Below are 17,133 nucleotides of genomic sequence, written 5' to 3'. Positions count from 1 at the left end.
AAGCAAAAACACCTATTGGTCTATAATCATCTCTGGACACCAAGTGGTAGGCAAGAGATACAAAGTGAAAAATGCTGGTGGCAATTGTAGTAGCAGTCGTAGTTGTAGTAATAATAATAAAACAAGTGTTTTTGAACAGATGGCTGAAGAGGTGTTTTTTTTTTGACCCAGAGCTGGGAGTGCACAGATGGGGCGGAAGGGGAGACCTTCCCTTCCCGGTAAACCGCCCGGCACCCTCGCCGGTTTCAAGTACGCCGAGAGCTGCCGTGGATTGAAACCACTCTGCCTACCCCCAGCTACAATGAGCGTGGATAGGCGGGCGTGGGGAGGGTGTTCCACCACGATTGCCGCTCGGAGATAATTGTTAATGCTTTTTTTTTCTTTAATTGTTAATGCTTTGTTTTTCTCTTTGAAAAAATAAATGCAACAAATACATTGAAAAGGATCATAATTGACGATTAATGTTGATGTAGGATAACAAACTACTTGAATATGAAACTACTTGCCATTCATGGCATCTTTAAAAAAAAAAACAATGCTCCATTATGAATAGCGTGGTAACGAGAATATAAAATATAACATCACGTAACATGACAGTACATTTGATAGAACACTCTGCTTGACTGTCTAATGGCATTACTGTACCAATCACACGTTGGTTAAAACTGATACCCTCATTAAGTTGCTGAAATTAGACAACTGGTGTAAATGCGAGATCTAGCAGAGTGGTGCTGTGATGAGAGCACAGGACTCACAACGAGCAGGTCGTGGGTTTAAATTCCAGTGACTAATTAACTCAACCCATTAGTTTTCAATAAAATAAGAAAGGACAATCCCTGGCATAGTAATAGGGAATTATTCCTATTCCCGTATGAGATATGATTCACCAAATGTTTGAGCACGGAGACACACTTTAACTTTAAACAGCAGCCGCTCCTTTGGCATGCACTTTAAACTCAGTTTCCTCCAAGCTGCCAGAATTCAGATGAGCAATAGGAGCAGGTGGTCATCCTAAGAGCTTCCCGCACTCTGAGAAAGTGTTGGGAAATCCTGTGGAGGAGGTGAGACGTGAGGGAAGCCAAGTGCAACAAAGCATTTCATCTGAGCTCCACGAGTTGGCTTGCGTTCACGGCACAGTGCGCTATATTGGATCGTACTCAGAACGACGGACAAAATACATCTCATTGTAGTCATCATTATTGCGTCAATCACCACCACTTCCGTCAATAAGCGACAATAACGTAAATGTGCGGAAATGCATTTCATATCGCAGGGGACCGAAAATCAATTCCCTTGTTAAGCTGGTATTTCAAGGTAAAACCCAACCTCACTATGCTATTTGTTGCCAATAAAGTCTACAGCATAAAACAGCGATTGATAGAAGCGAAGAACTACTGAACCACACGTGCGGTCATTTGCCGGCAATGACAATCCGAACACTGCCGCAGAATATATTGAAGTTTCTACCACTTATTCGAAGTGACAGAGTGCATGCCACTGGGCAATGTCACAGCACAATGTGTACCAAGACGAATCGAGGCAGACAGTGGCAGGAAAACATTGTGAAGGTCCCTCTGTGGACCTGTTCATTTGAAATGCAGGTTTTAGTCATGATAAGAAAGCATTGTTTAATAAAAAAAAGTACTCATAATTTGCAAATAGTGTGAGTGTACCATATCATTATAAAAATACATTTCTTTAAGACAAGTGACCTCCTCAATATATACGCACACGAGTCTGTACCTGTCAAAGTTCATGGATCAGTTCCCCCAACAGTTAACGAAGCTGCTTCACCCCTCACTCGGTGTTAATCCCTAAAGCAACACGCTGCATCATTACCCCAACTCCCTCGCCTCAAGAGCCACCACCTTCCATGCAGCTAACAAAACACTGGATGGGATCAAAATGAGGTGGTTCAAAACACAGCTACGTACAGCATTACATTGTGGAGTTTTGCCGTGGTGCTGTATGTCTCAGATTTTATAGCGCATTTTGTTCAACATGCTGTCTGACATTTCGCTCAACGTGCTTGTACGTTCTTGATTTATAGCTCTCAGCAAGCAGAGTAAACTTTCGGACATAATGCCAAACAACCCGAAAACAAGTCGGGCAGCTATACGTCTACATAATTTACTTTAATTCTAGAATACACGACACCGTTTTGAACATGAAATGTCCGTTATTGTGGATCTCAGTCCTATTTCAGCATTTCAGAGTTGCCAGTGACAGCCTGTTAACAATGGTCAAGCTCACATAACCTCATTGCATTCAAACACAAAGCCAAGGGATGAGTGATGGCGGCGCAGAAGGAGAGATGGACAGACGGGCAAGCACGCACGCGTATCGTGCGCAGATTTATGCTTCGCGTGTGGCATGACCAGACTGCAACTGAGCAGAGCGAAGAAGCAGCAGGCCTTGGGGACACGTGACATTATCTCCATCTCGGCGTGTGTGTGGACAACGGGGAATACGTCAGGCACAGCGAAAGAACCCGAGCAAACACGTCCTGCAGGCACCGAGCTCAGCCCACCCCCAAGAACATTTTAGCACCTTTATCCATAAATAACCATGCCCACCAGAATAAACAGCATGAGGACGATGCTGTGAACCAGCGAGTACGGCAGGCAGTATAAAACAAGAAATTAATTTGCTGAAAGGAAAAACTATCAACCTTTGGGCCAATCGGTCTTTAAGGTCAATCTTTCCATTGGGAAAATTTGCAACACAATAGGCCTGGACAATGCTGTTAGAAATCATCAGCAAGCTAGAGTTGGTTACACGTGAAGGTCCACATGTTTCTGGCAAAAGTCAACGCAAAGAGTGTGGAGAGCCACTGTGAGGATTGTTTTTTTATGATACACTGATGAAAAATTGTACTGTGCAGCATCCACCATAATAAAATAACCTTTTTTTTTAATCAACTAACGGTCTTTGTCAGCTCGTGAAGAATGGCGACGACCATCTTTATTACCAGCAGAGCACATTCGTGAATGTGCCAAAGTGTAATAATGATTGGACTTTGCAAATGACAAGGAATTATCTGCTGAGAAGAAGGGCCACTCTACAAAACGTTGGCTTATCACACACGTCCCCTAAAGGCCAGGCTTTTCAGATGGCAGCATTGGTGAAGTATATTCAGCCCAATGATGTGGGAGCTGAGAAGCATTTGCGGCTACCACTCTTTGATTTTGCTGATCCCCCCACTAATTGGCTCAAGCAGCAGGTGCACTCTCATCTATGGTTAGATTAGCATGGCCAGGCATTTATGGGTGTGCCTCCATTGATTTACTGAATTGGTCAATGACATTGAGAAACATATATGCAATGTTCTCGATTGCACATGCTTGACGATTACAACTTTTTTTTTTAATGCACTTGCCAAACCAGAATTAAGGTCTGCCAGAAGCCACGTTTACAATGGATGAGGTGAGGAATAGCGTACAATGACAATTCCTCAAAAATGGTACCCAATTGTGAATACAATGCATAAGATTAGAGCAGTGGAACATCGACGCACAACGGTCTTTGTAAATGTGGAATTGTTCATGTTTTCTTGTTCTCTCCGCATACGAATTCTTGGGTGGTGGCAGTACAGTACTGCGCTTAGTGCACCAGCATTACAACCCGAACGATTTCGATTTAAAGCTTTCGTGACTGCAGGGATTCATCTTCTTGGTTCTTTCGGTAAAGTCACGTAGAAGGGAAGTATTAAAATAATAAAAATAAAACATAATAAAACAATTCTCACGACGTTTCGGCTACAACGCAAGCAGCCGTCTTCAGGTGACGGCTGCTTGCGTTGTAGCCGAAACGTCGTGAGAATTGTTTTATTATGTTTTATTTTTATTATTTTAATACTTCCCTTCTACGTGACTTTACCGAAAGAACCAAGAAGATGAACCCGAACGATGTGTGTGCAATTCCTGGCCATGCACAATCTGTTAAATGCCTCACCCATATCAACTCAGCCATAAATGGCCACCCGGTGCAGTCACTGAAACATCTGCAATGAGGAGGTAGACGGAAGGGCCAGGCATGCTGTTGCCTCCATAATCCAATGTTGTACCCTGATGGTTTATAATTGGTCCTTGCATTAACGGCACTTGCTCCGACCGTATCTATGGCTACATAGGCAGGTGGGAATGTGAGTGTGCATTGATGTACGTGTGTGTGTGTAAGTACATCACACAGCAGATGCAGCTACCTCCGAGACTATTGGACAAATAAGAATAGCCCACAGCGAGACCACTATCAACCATTTAAAAGCACGGACCACGTAGTAACACCACTGCCGGCTTCTATCATTCGCACAGCAGCATCAGCGGTGCCCGTGAGGCTGCTCTTGAAGTCGCCCACTGGCTCACCCACCGACCTCGACGTGAAGATACAATGTCGATCAACTGCCTGCCATACCAAAGAAGACGACGTGTGCGTGCGCACACCGCGTGGGTGTATGTGTTGTGCACGCTCGTCAGGTTGAACAATCTGAAACTGAGAGTATGCATCTACGTGCTCACCCCAAGGAGCCTGCTCCCTGCCTAGACTTGCCATGCACCGCCCCCTCTCCCGCATTGTCGGGGAGAACATCAAGTGTTGGGGCCATTAACTGCGCCCCTCTGGCCATCGATCTTAAGTCTCGATGGAGACCTGGCCAATCAGCCACAACACACTCCAAAAAAACGAACACTCGGACTCACGCGGGCTGCTTTTTTGCTTCAGTATAATCATCCCCGTCCTTGGCCGTGCAATTTTCGAGGTCTGAACACGACAGCCATCGTCGGGTGCACAAGAAAGTAGTGGTCACAGCAACGAACCACGAACTACAATCAGAACGGGTTGTCTTTTCCGACTAAGCGGGGTCGATTAACATCAAACTCCTCATTTTCAACTCTGCAGTAGTTAATGGGGATCTGCATTTTCACTACCAGGAATGGGGGCGACCTTCCGCATATGCCTTAGTGTTGTTTTTCCCCAACAAGATATTGCCAATATAAATAAAGGCAATTTTTTTCAGCATTTCCTAAAATGTAAAACATATTGAGCACTTCAACAAATGAAGCAATTTCGCACAAGCAATCCCAGCAGAAGGCATCTGCTCGACTTTTCGATGGGTTTGGTTTGCATCGTGAGTCAACTAGAAATCAGTACCTACAGAGAAACATTACCTAACAGAGCAGCCCAGGCACGCGCGACTGCACAGACCAATATTGACATGCACGAGTGGAGCACTCCTCCCTACCTCGTAATGAGGGTGCTGAAGCACACATGCAATCCAGCATATTGGGAGGCAAGGATTGGTGGATCACGTATATTTACAAAACTCCAAAAGCCGCTGGGTCGTGAGGTTGCCAGATGATGGTAGTCAGTACAACAAGAAGGCTTGTGACCCATCTGTGTGAACATTTGAGTACTGTTCCCTTGTGTGCATGGGTTATCTCCAAGTACTCCAGTTTTCACCTACGTGAAAAACACACATTCATGCATTGTCCAAAGCACCAATGCAGAGCACTGCTTAAAAAGGGTTGGACAGAAAAACAATCCATTAATGTACTATTGTTGCAATAACAAGTCTTACTTTTTGTCAGGTACATGCAATGAAATGTTCCGGCCAAGAAATTGCAAGCATCACACGTGATGATGCATGTGCATACATTGACTCGTTCATAATTAATGTATGATAGTGATGAAGCCAATAGAAACAATGAATTCACGCTCGTCAAATGCGTGCTACACGTAGTACAGTTACTAAACATTGTGTTGCCACTCAAGCACACAACCTACAGTGAGTGGTTTTATCCACCATTGCAGGAAGTCAATTTGCAATATCAATGGCTTTTACTTCCTCAGAAATGCCTCATTGAGTGTTAGGAATAAGTTTGAGGCCAATACCTGACTTGAGTGTTTCGGTATGTGATAGCGAACTGAAAGAAGCAGAACGTATCCATGTCGTCAACGAAATACATTTCAAAATCGAGACAACCTACTTGGTGTACTGTCCCCTACAGGCAACCTCAGCCCTGTGGGCTGCGAGTCTTACAATAGCTGAGCGACTCACCAGAGTGCTGGTTTACACACGTGCAATGCCGCCATTGTATACGCAGCGCATGATGAGTCCGGATGCAGTGCTAGTACAAGTGAGAGACTGCATTGCGCACAAAAGGTTAGACCACAATGTGTTTTCAAAGTACAGTATCGTATACAAAAGACAAAATGTAGCCACAAGGAGATGCTGTACGGTGTCAACACACATCTTCCCCATGAAAAACACTGATGCAAAAAGCCCCAGGGTTTTTAATGAGCAGCATTATTGAACTTATGTGACCTCGACGTATTACCAATATGTCGAGGTCACGTAAGTTTTCTTTTCTTCATCATAAATAAATGGACATTTAAGAGGAAAGTTTTCCATAGAAGCAGGGAGCTCGGCTCTAATGTCTTATCAGACACACGGGACCCACTCCTTAAGTCACGCATGACAGCTTATGATTATGATGATGTGGGTACAGCGTGTATTCGCTGTGTGATCGCATACTATTTTATTTTATTCCTCAAAAGAATATGGTTAGGGGTATTTTAAAGTGGTTTGTAAAGTAAAACCCATTCCCATAGTGGCTTTCAGGAGGCTTGGATCAACATTCAAACCCCCCCAAAAAAATTAAGTTCCATTAGCGTACAGGTGACGGGCTGCACTTGAGTGATCATGTGGTTTCCTGCTTAATTAACTGGAAACGACGCAATTAGCATTTGGGGACCATATCTTCTCAAAGGTTGCTTCCTGAAAGGGAACTGAGGGCTGGAGCCATGCCTTGCGACTCCCCGCCTAGAGCTGGCCGGGGTCAATTTAGCACAATTAATGATCAAAATCTTAGCAGATTATCGGTGCCTAAAAATAACAAGCCTGGATAAAACAGGGCAATGCCACACCAAAACCCATGATGTAGTTGCCCACTGTGCGGATTAAGCTGCGTTGTGGGAGAATGTTGTGGTGCTGGGAAGCGTGCCGCTCGTTCTACAGCTGGGGCACTCTCTATGCAAGGCACTGCCTTCCTCACACTGCGCCATGCCGGACTAGTGCAGTACAGGGGACACTGGCACTCCCAGGGGACCAATTCGACAACCACGTATAAAACCTGTGCGGATTCAAGCGCTGCAGCTGTGTACTGCTTTGTAAAATGGCCAAGCAAAATCCCAAGGGCGCTGAGACTGGACAACTGCTGGTGTTATCTCCTTGCAAGCTCAGTTGAGCAGCTGAGCCCACAGTTTGCCCAGTAGCAGGGATTACGAGCATTGCCTAAAGCCATGGGGCTGGTATGAGATGCGCGAGTCGAGGAGATGAATCCTCTCCACGCGAAGCTTGCAGAATGGAAGGGAATCTTGTACTTGCTCGTTTGTCCGCTGGCGAGAGATATTTTTTTTATTTCTCGTTCTGCCTCTTTGCCGACTATTACATGGTCCATAACCGTGCATAATATTGCATGTTCAGTATGGTGGCATCCTTCGGCTGCAAGACAGAAGCTGAGTGATGCGCTAGGCGGCAGAATCCTCCTAACGGATTGCGTATTCGGGCTACATATCAAGTGCATTGTGCATCTGCAACGAGTACAGATGACGGCTTAGAAACACATACCCATGGCAATACCAGCGCACACATGCACACACTCTTGCGCAGCATGCTGAATGGCATATAAATGACGAGGGCAAAAAAAATCCCTATCACTCATTGTAATGCTTCCACAGCACACAGTATATAATTACAATATGCTGGTCCATCTCACCAGTTATACCATAGCTTAATTCCCAGCCCTCCTAATCTCGCAGAGGTGTGGCTTCCCCTTGCGAATCATGATGAGGCCCAGGGTTTAATTAATACACTATCAACCGCACCTCCAATTCGCACGGTTGGCTACGTACGGTGCGAAATAAGTTCAATATACATAAACACATACTTTACCTCAAGTCCTGTGGCGTAGCTATTGAGGGTGCAGGTGGTGCATCTGCACTGGGGTCCCTAACCTGTAGGTGGCCCAGGTTCTGGGCTACAAAGTGTGGAGAGATTTGGGAGGGGGGCCCTTTTCTATTCTTCCACCAGGGCCCATGCCAACCACACTGTTCCACTGCTCAGGTCTCGATCAGACAACCACCTCTGGGCCCTACGATGCCAGAATTCGGTGGCCCTGATCCAAATGCATGGGAGCAGACACACGTTAGTGCGATGACTTTGAATCAGGATCACTGTAATCTTTGTCTCTACAGTACAACAAATATAGGCATACAGTATTAACATCCACCAATATTCCAAAATGCTTCAGGCCTTTGCTCGTACAATGGAAATATTATGAGTACCTGCAGGAGGCAATGATAACAAGCTGCCTCCAGGCAGCAGTATAAGTAGGTTTATTCTAGACCAGTATGTGCGTAAATTAATAGTTCATCCTACATATGTGGATTTTCTCTGGACACTGGTTTACATACATGAACTCTACAGTGCTGATGTTAATGACCACACCATACTACTCATTATTGGCTTAGTCCAATTGTGCTTCACCTGGGGTACAACTACTTTTTTTAATCAAACCTCTGTATTTATGAACATTATAAAAACATTTAGGATTGAGAACCCAAGGGATGCAAGGCTGCAATAGAGGTTAATTACCACTGGCTTAGTCAGTCAACCTAGGGAAGGCCCCAGCCAGGTAGCTCGTGGTCTGGAATATAACCCAGGCCATAATTTGTTGTGTTTGAAGGAATCGCACACACAATGTCACCCACATAGTCGCGTAAACACACACGCAACACGACACATACTGATAAACTGATACATTATACACACTATCACAAACCCACTGACACAAAATAGTTGAACTAGTTGATACATACAGTATATTGATGCACACGCATTTACACACGCACAATGAGACACCGTCATACGCGCTGAAATACACATTGCAACACACTTGATAAACAGACAAGATGACACACTTACACATGTTGAAACACACATTGGTGCACATAGATACAAATAGTGACAATGAAAGACACACATACAGTTTGGCACAAAAATACACAAACACGCGATACACAAACTGACATTGACACACACTGACGAGACGCACACACCGTAGACACTGACAATACTGTAACACACTCGTACAGATACACAATTGCACACTCATAATAACACTCACAGAAAACATAATTACCCAGACTGATAATGACAGACACACACAATGACAATTACACATTCGCAGGCATACAGCGTCAAACACGTGCATTTACAGACACATTAACACGCTGACAACACATTCACACAGACACACAATTACGCACAATCCCATTCCCACACAGACACAAAATTCCCCCATATAGCTTAAACAGGCTGTAGAAGCAAGTGCTGTTAGCGAGCATCATACAGACACACACACACACGCGCATCGAGACACACACGCATTGAAACGCGCGCGCGTGTACACACGAACAGACACACAACTCACGCACATTGTGATACTTTCACACGGGCAGGCACACTCGCACGCACCTACTACACAGGTCGGGACGTGTGGGTGTAATGCTCGTGGCGTTAACCTTGTGAAATGTCACAGCGAGCGCACGCATGCACGGCGCGCCCTCACTGCGGCGACGAGTCCGCCGCGCATACGAATGCGCAACGTTTGTATCATCATCATCAGCAGCAACCATCGCCGCAGCGTCTTCCGTGCGTCTCCCACGCGTCTCCCACGCCGACAAAGCAAAGAGCCCCACGTGGAACACAAGCACGGGGCACGGACCGAATGACGGCCCTTGCCATGTGTCCCTGGGATTGTGTTGGGGTCCTTGGGAACCTGGAACGCCGAGGTCGGCTCTGGGATTGAACAGATCCATTCGACCAGCGGTTCTTAACCGTTGCTGCATCCTTGACCCCCCCCCCCCCTTTGGTTTTCAATCGTAAAAACAATGTAGGATGTTAATAAATACAGAGGCTTGATGAAACAAAGTAGTTGTACTGACGTGCGCGTGCCTAATTTGTGTTTCGATTATGTATCCTCTAAACAAATCTGGCCATGCCTCGCACCCCCAGAGAGGGAGGCGCGTGCACCTCGGATTAAGAACCACTGCGTTAGACTGTGGACGAGGTTCCTGGAACCCCGAGACCCAGCCTGGATCATGTCAGGATCTGTGGGGGAGGGGACGCTGTAACTCTCGACCGGATAAGACATTTAAAAGAGGTAGGGGGGGGAGTGTAGAAGACTTGGAATGAGGTCTGTGCAAGTAGAGCAAGGTCGGAGACGCAGAGTCGAATCGTGAACTGCGTGGATGTCTCCTGGAATCGAGTTACCAACGTTTGGAATTATCTGCAATGTTGCTGCAACCCTGGACTGGAATCCAAACAAGGGAATAGTACACCACAATAACCTCTGGAAACGAGCATCGGAGCGTCGGGATTGCAAGGTTCATGGAAGGCTGCGGCTAACCCGGAGTAATTATTGCACATGTTCATACAAGGCTTTCGTGAGCCCAGGTTGGCTGTGTGGGTTATTTGACCATACTTCACCACACTAGTCGGTGCGGGTCGGTGACGGCGGAGAGCGCAGACGCGACAGAGTTGAAGTTCAGTGCAACTCTGGGGGTTTTGCCGCATTGCCATCTGCTACACACAGGATCGTCGCCACAAATCCGCGTTGTCCTTGAACGCGGTGTCCCTGATCTCTCGGGTGGGGGGGGGGTCACACACGGTGTCACCATGGCCGTGAACACATCCTGGTGGGGATTTGTGCTGCAGACTCGCAGTGATCTACGCAACGCGGACCAGACGCCGATGATGTCCCCTTGACCCTGATGCGAGCTTCTTCCACACGCGAGCTCGCGAGCTAGGACACTGTGATCACAACCAAGAGGACATCCGGATGGGTTTCTCCTCCATACCCAAGGCAGGATTGACACACGAAGATCGCAGGATTGCGTCGCGATTCCTGGGATGATGTCGGGGGGGGGGGGGGGGGAAGGTGACGGACAGGAAAATCAGCAATGACGATACGGACAGGCGGTGTGCGGCGGGGGGGGGGCGTCAGACTCGTGTCCTCGGCTGCGGGATCTGTTCTCATTGATCCAGAGATGGAGATGGTAGAGGGTAGGGGGGGGGGAGAGCGCGTACTCACCCTCGATGCAGATGACGTGTTCCCTTAGCTGGTTCTGCACGGCCGGCTCCTCCACCCGCTCCAGAAGGTCGTAGATGGCGTAGATGTTGGGGTGGACGCTCTCGAAGCGCTGGATCTCGGAGCGAATGGCACCCGAAATGGACAGCTGCTGCTGCTGGAAATTCATCTCTCCCCTGTCGCGGTGTCGTCCCGACGAGGGGTGGTGGTGTCCGTCTGGTCTGTTCTGTTCGTTGCTCGTCGCCGTCAGGCTGTCTAAAACAGCCGCGCGGTATCAATGAGAGAGGCGGCGTGCGTAACGACGCAGTCTCGGTGTCGATGCGCTCTCGGGCAGGCTCTAGCGAAATAAGCCCCGCATGTCAATGCGATTCGTGCCCCGCGCTAAAATAATCAGCTCCCCCCCACCCCCCTGCCCGCCCGCCCGCCCGCTCTCCTACACAGTCCCCACACCGATCAGTACCGGTATTGGTACAACATCCACAGCAAGCAGCAGTAGTAGCAGCAGCAGCTGTCTCAACCACACAGAGACAGCAGCAGCAGCAGTGCCCGGCAGTGGGAACACGCGGACAGCCCCCGGCGTGCCGAGCCCCGGGTACGTCTTGGCGAGGCTGTGTGGGTGGTGATGCTGTGCGATGCTGGGATGTGCATGGGGCGGGACACGTCCTCCTCCTCCTCCTCGCCTCTCTCTCTCTCTCCTCCCACAGCCCGGGGAAGTGACGCCGGGATTGTTCTTCACCCTGACGTCATGAAGAGAGAGAGAGAGAGGCGAAGAGAATGAGTGATGTTCTTTATTGAACCAGGCGAGTGAATATGTCACCGGCTCTGCTGTTCTTGTAAACATCTGCAAGGGAGGTCGGGGGGAGGGGAGGTCTTCACCGGCATCTTAATCGAGTTACAAATACGCAAGTCAGCAATCTGTCTGTGCTAAGGGTCACCCGCGGTGGTGCGTGATCTGCGTGGATTACCGGAGATTCGGAGGGAAGTTACATAACTATTGTATGTTTTTTTTCTTGATATATTGTACTTATAACCCGCCATAATTGGCTCTCACCCGGTTAAACAAGGCTTCTGAGTGTTTGTTTCAGATATGATATGCACCCAAGAATCTGCTCTTGCAAATAATTGTTGTCCATTTTACAAGGCGTGAGCTCTTGAGATGATTGTAGCTATGAGTTATTAGCTATATTTTACTTGATTTACAGACGGCTTTCTTGAAAAGTCAATCTTCGTTCGTGACACCACCCACCAGCAAGCACAGTTTTACCCTCGCTATATTTGCCATGATTTAACAAGTTGTTGAGACCCCCATTGCCAATGTACTGTTTACATACGTTTTTACCGTTGCAATGTAAATCAGAACGGCTGTTGCTGCACAGGAGCGGCAACGTAAGGTCAGTGTAAATCTCAGGTGTGAGCTATGGTGCCAGAATACATGACCCCCCCCCCCACCACCACGATTGAGACTGACAATTGCATCTCTCATGATCTCGGGTTTTTAAATCCTTTATTAAATCCTTTATATTAAGTTCACTTGCTTGCTTGCGCGCTTACGACCGTGTAAATCTTTCGGTCGTTTTTTAACCCACTTCCCGTGATCCAATTTATTTTCGTAAAAAATTTTTTTCCAAAATTTTACACTTTTTAGGAAAAAATCAATTATATTTAATTACCAATTGCTTAATGGTGGCAGGCAATCATCTGACCCATAGGTGGCAGCCATCTCAAGCCAGAGGACGAGAGGACTCTAGCCGCCACGCATATAAAGGATTTATAGTGAAAAACTTTGTTTTTACGGGTTAATTTATTTTTTGTTTAGATCGCGTAATTATTTCGTGTTCGTGGATATCCTTTAACAGTAGATGGCGTACTTTGGGAAATTCCAAGTAGAAATTCATATCGGGAATTGCATTACTATTCCGGCAAATCACCCGATGATGCTGGATGTAATTACCAGCGAAACGTCGTACTACTCAAATTGTAAATGTTGTGGATTTACTCTCCAACACACTGGTGGGCTGAAGCAGTAACTATTTGGCGTTTTGTTTACGTGAGAAATCCCTTACTAATTGGTTGTGTCGGGTGGTGGAGCGTTACGACACATTCATACTTACGCGATCCAACCCACAAATCTTTATTATGGACGAATATGTTCGCAATGTAGTTTTCCTCTTAGCACCTTATCAATAGCACTTAGGTTAATTGAGGGTTCCACCCCACTTCGCCGCCATTATTTATTTTAACATAACATGCACACTCTAAAATTGTTGCGATGGTTGGCTACGTACAGTGCGAAAGAAGTTCAACATACATACATGGCGATAGCATTCCAGTTGATCATTGGATTGACATTTGCTTTTTGCTAGATGTAGTCACAAAAGCCGAACACTGAGCGAGGATAACATAGTGCATGGTGAAAACTCATATACGAGAAGATACAATTCAAACTCATCACAACCAGATCAACAAGCTCGGTATGTGGTCTGCCACCTAAGGGCCATTTCGCAGGACCGCAGGTCATGCGTCTTAAGCAAATGAAGGGTCCATCTCTTTGTGATCCTCCATGCATTATGAGTACAACTCAGAGCATTACAGAAACGTACATTGCTATAACTTTATTGGAGGAAATGTGGCCAACTGGCGCTGTGGTTAAAAGTGTGAGTTCAAAATACCAGTGGAATCTACTTAACCCTATACTCACTCAGTGGCGGCTCGTGCCATTGCCACTAGGTGGGGCTGTTGTGAGTGACCTGTGAAAAGATGGTTCTCTAATTAAGCAAAACCTCGCCATGTTCTTGGCCTTCCCGTGAAAGTGATATAACTGTCTTATCTATCAACGTTAGGCTTTTTATAAACAATACGAAACGAAACAACAAAGCACTCAAATGCCGTCCCAATGACACTCAAGTCCACACTACACAATCCTCTTGATATGCAAATTCCTTTGTCAAGGCGCCCAGCTTATATATATGCTCCAAGCTCGTGTGCTGTTTCATTCAGACTCTGTCGCCTCGACGGACCTGGTTTTCACCTGAGGACGGCTGCTTGCGTTGTGGCCGAAACGTCGTGAGAATAATTTTATTATGTTTTATCTTTATTATTTTATTACTTCCCTTCTGCGTGACTTTACCGAAAGAACCAAGAAGACTACACAACCCCTTTGACACCGCCAAAAACCTAAAGAACAATTCAAGATCAGCTGACACGACTCAACAAATTAGCCAAGGCAACCAAGACACCGCATACTGCACAATAACAGCCACATACCGTCGTACACCCGCCTACACAAAAAGTTTGATCTGTATTTACTGGCGACATTAACACAATGTACACAGGCCTATTTACTTCACTTTTCCTTAGAGCTTGTTTCGTTGTGTGGCCTATTTATCTGTGGCAACTGTAACATGTCAGTATACACTGACTACATTGTCGAATGGAAAACTGGGCCTATACTGATATTAGCCTACACGATTAAGTGCAATGTAACAAATATTTATGGTTTTCAGGCCACATGAGTGCTATTAGGCGACATGCTTAACCATATTTCAATCAACCCATTAAATTGCCATCAAATAATTAACATAGCTTACTGTAAATAATATCCCCAGGATGGGCTACTCACAATAGATTGTACAAGAATTTGGCACGTCGATCCTTCTGATAAGCAAACTTTTTCAATCACTCGTCTGTTAAAGTCGGGAATTTCATTGCTCAGTTTCTTTTCCATTGAAAGCATAGCAAGCACATTAAGGCACTCCTGGGACATGGTATTTCTCAGAAATGTTTTTATTCTTTTCAAAGTTGAAAAACACTTTTCAGCTTCAGCAGTGGTCATCGGAGTCGTAATGTGGATCCGAAGGAAATCTTCGTTTGCTGTGCCTGCTGCCATCACCGTTGCTGTTGTTTCCTCCTAGTGTGTTGACCGTGAGCTGCTCTATTTGCACAGCGCAACCTCGCCTCGTGACATCGTCTCATTACAGCCACGGGCGCCTTTTTAAATCCTTTATATTAAGTTCACTTGCTTGCTTGCTTGCACGCTTACGACCGTGCAAATGTTTCGGTCGTTTTTTAACCCACTTCCCTTGATCCAATCGAGCTGACATTTTGCACACAGACTCGTTGTGCGTGACAATTTCTTTTCGTGAAATTTTTTTTCCAAAATTTTACACTTTTTAGGATTTTTTTTTTATATTTAATTACCAATTGCTTAATGGTGGACAGGCAATCATCTGACCCATAGGTGGCAGCCATCTCAAGCCAGAGGACGAGAGGACTCTAGCCGCCACGCATATAAAGGATTTATAGTGAAAAACTTTGTTTTTACGGGTAAATTTTTCACCGCCCTGAATGGGTCTCAAACGGCGTGGCTAAAATGCGAAGCTGATCGCAACGAATGCAGGGGGACATCTCTCAGTCGGATGCCCTTCACTGCCGCCCCGAGACCTCTCCGAGGCACAAATCAGACTATGGTGTTGCAGTGATTTCTAACACGAACTTAAAATGTTGTCTTCATTCGGCAATTCACGTTGAAAGAATAATTTTTTTTAACACAACAAAACAATTTATAGAAAAGTATTTTTATTATCAAATAATTTATCTTCTCCAGCTGCTGGGTGGGGCGGCGCCCCAACGCCCCTAGTGGACTAACCGCGTCTACCTTCATTATGTACGGTGCGAAAGAAGTTCAATATACATACAATGTGTTAAATTCAGCCTGGTTTTCCCATAAATGTCCGCTTCGGTACACCACATCCAGTATAACTCACATGATATTACAAACCTGTCAACCCCTTATCAGTACCCTACCTTTAACAGACCGGTTCAAACCTTAGTGGTCACCCCGTGCCCTTTGTAAATCTCAACGTTCATCCGACAAAGTCCCATCACAAGCAAGAAACACAAGGACACATTTTTCTGCCCGTATTGAAAAGTCTGTACGCCGATTGGACCTGAAAACTTAATTTCCCTGAACAAGAATATGGGGTAAACCGTACGGGTTAAACAGCTGTGATATTAAGACACTGAATGCACCGTGCGTCATTCTACTTATAACTCAAAAGGAAAAAGTAACACGAGGATGAGAAATGCACGACTACGTATTTATTATTTATTATAACAATCTAATACATTATTTTGAAAACCCTCAACAAATTCGTCAATAAAACTTTCTGAACGGGACAATATAATACTGTATATCGAAGGCGACATTTCGGGCAATCGCCCTCCTTCATAGCACATTTATATAAGGGTCCATATGCCAATCGAGACAGATCCCTGCGGCTACACGCATCGGAAAAGACGTTCGCGTAACAATATATAATATACGAATGCATACTCTTTGGTTTTTTCGGTAAAGTCACGTAGGTAAAAAAAAGAAAACTAAATTACATTTTTACCTACGTGACTTTACCGAAGAACCCAAAGAGTATGGATCCTTGCAGTCACGAAAACTTCAAATCTAGAAGTCTGCAAATGAGCGTCGATTCTCGTAAAACGCAAGAATGCAGCCACTGGAGGCGCTATACACATGAATCCGACATCCCAAACGGATCGATTCTTACAAAGAATCGCCACTCACGAATCGCGGACGTCACCATCAAATCGCGTGGGCCTTTAACTCGGCACGTGATTGGGAGGAGTATACTCTTAGGTTTTTACGGTAAAGTCACGTAGGTAAAATAATAAAAATGATAATAGAAATAAAATAATAAATCAGTGCTTTATTATTTCATTTCTATTATTATTTCTATTTTTATTTTTTACCTATGTGAAATAAAATAAAAAATCAGTGATTTATTATTTTATTTCTATTATTTCTATTATTTTAATTTTTTACCCATGTGAAATAAAATAATAAATCACTGATTTATTATTATTTCTACCTACGTGACTTTACCAAAAAAACTAAGAGTATGAATCCTTGCAGTCACGAAAGCTTCAAATCTATAATTGATTGGGAGAGGTGTTGCGGGTGGGGCATTGTGGG

The 17,133-nt window shown here is 45.4% G+C and overlaps 1 protein-coding gene across 2 annotated transcripts in view; it reads right to left on the bottom strand.

Moving 5' to 3' along the window:
* The window catches only part of LOC133345050 (arf-GAP with GTPase, ANK repeat and PH domain-containing protein 1-like), a 141,020-nt gene extending 129,181 nt beyond the window's left edge, over positions 1–11,839 (bottom strand). For both annotated transcript variants that reach the window (XM_061555452.1, XM_061555453.1), the window contains exon 1: positions 11,154–11,839. In XM_061555452.1, the coding sequence (XP_061411436.1) occupies positions 11,154–11,319 (166 nt within the window). In that variant the 5' untranslated portion in view covers positions 11,320–11,839. The remainder of the gene's footprint in view (positions 1–11,153) is intronic.
* Between the last annotated feature and the right edge of the window lie 5,294 nt (positions 11,840–17,133).

Source organism: Lethenteron reissneri, chromosome 21 (assembly GCF_015708825.2).
Source record: "Lethenteron reissneri isolate LAM-NWPU_2019-01 chromosome 21, ASM1570882v1, whole genome shotgun sequence".
Classification (NCBI taxonomy): Eukaryota; Metazoa; Chordata; class Hyperoartia; order Petromyzontiformes; family Petromyzontidae; genus Lethenteron; species Lethenteron reissneri.
This window is presented reverse-complemented; position numbering and strand designations above follow the sequence as displayed.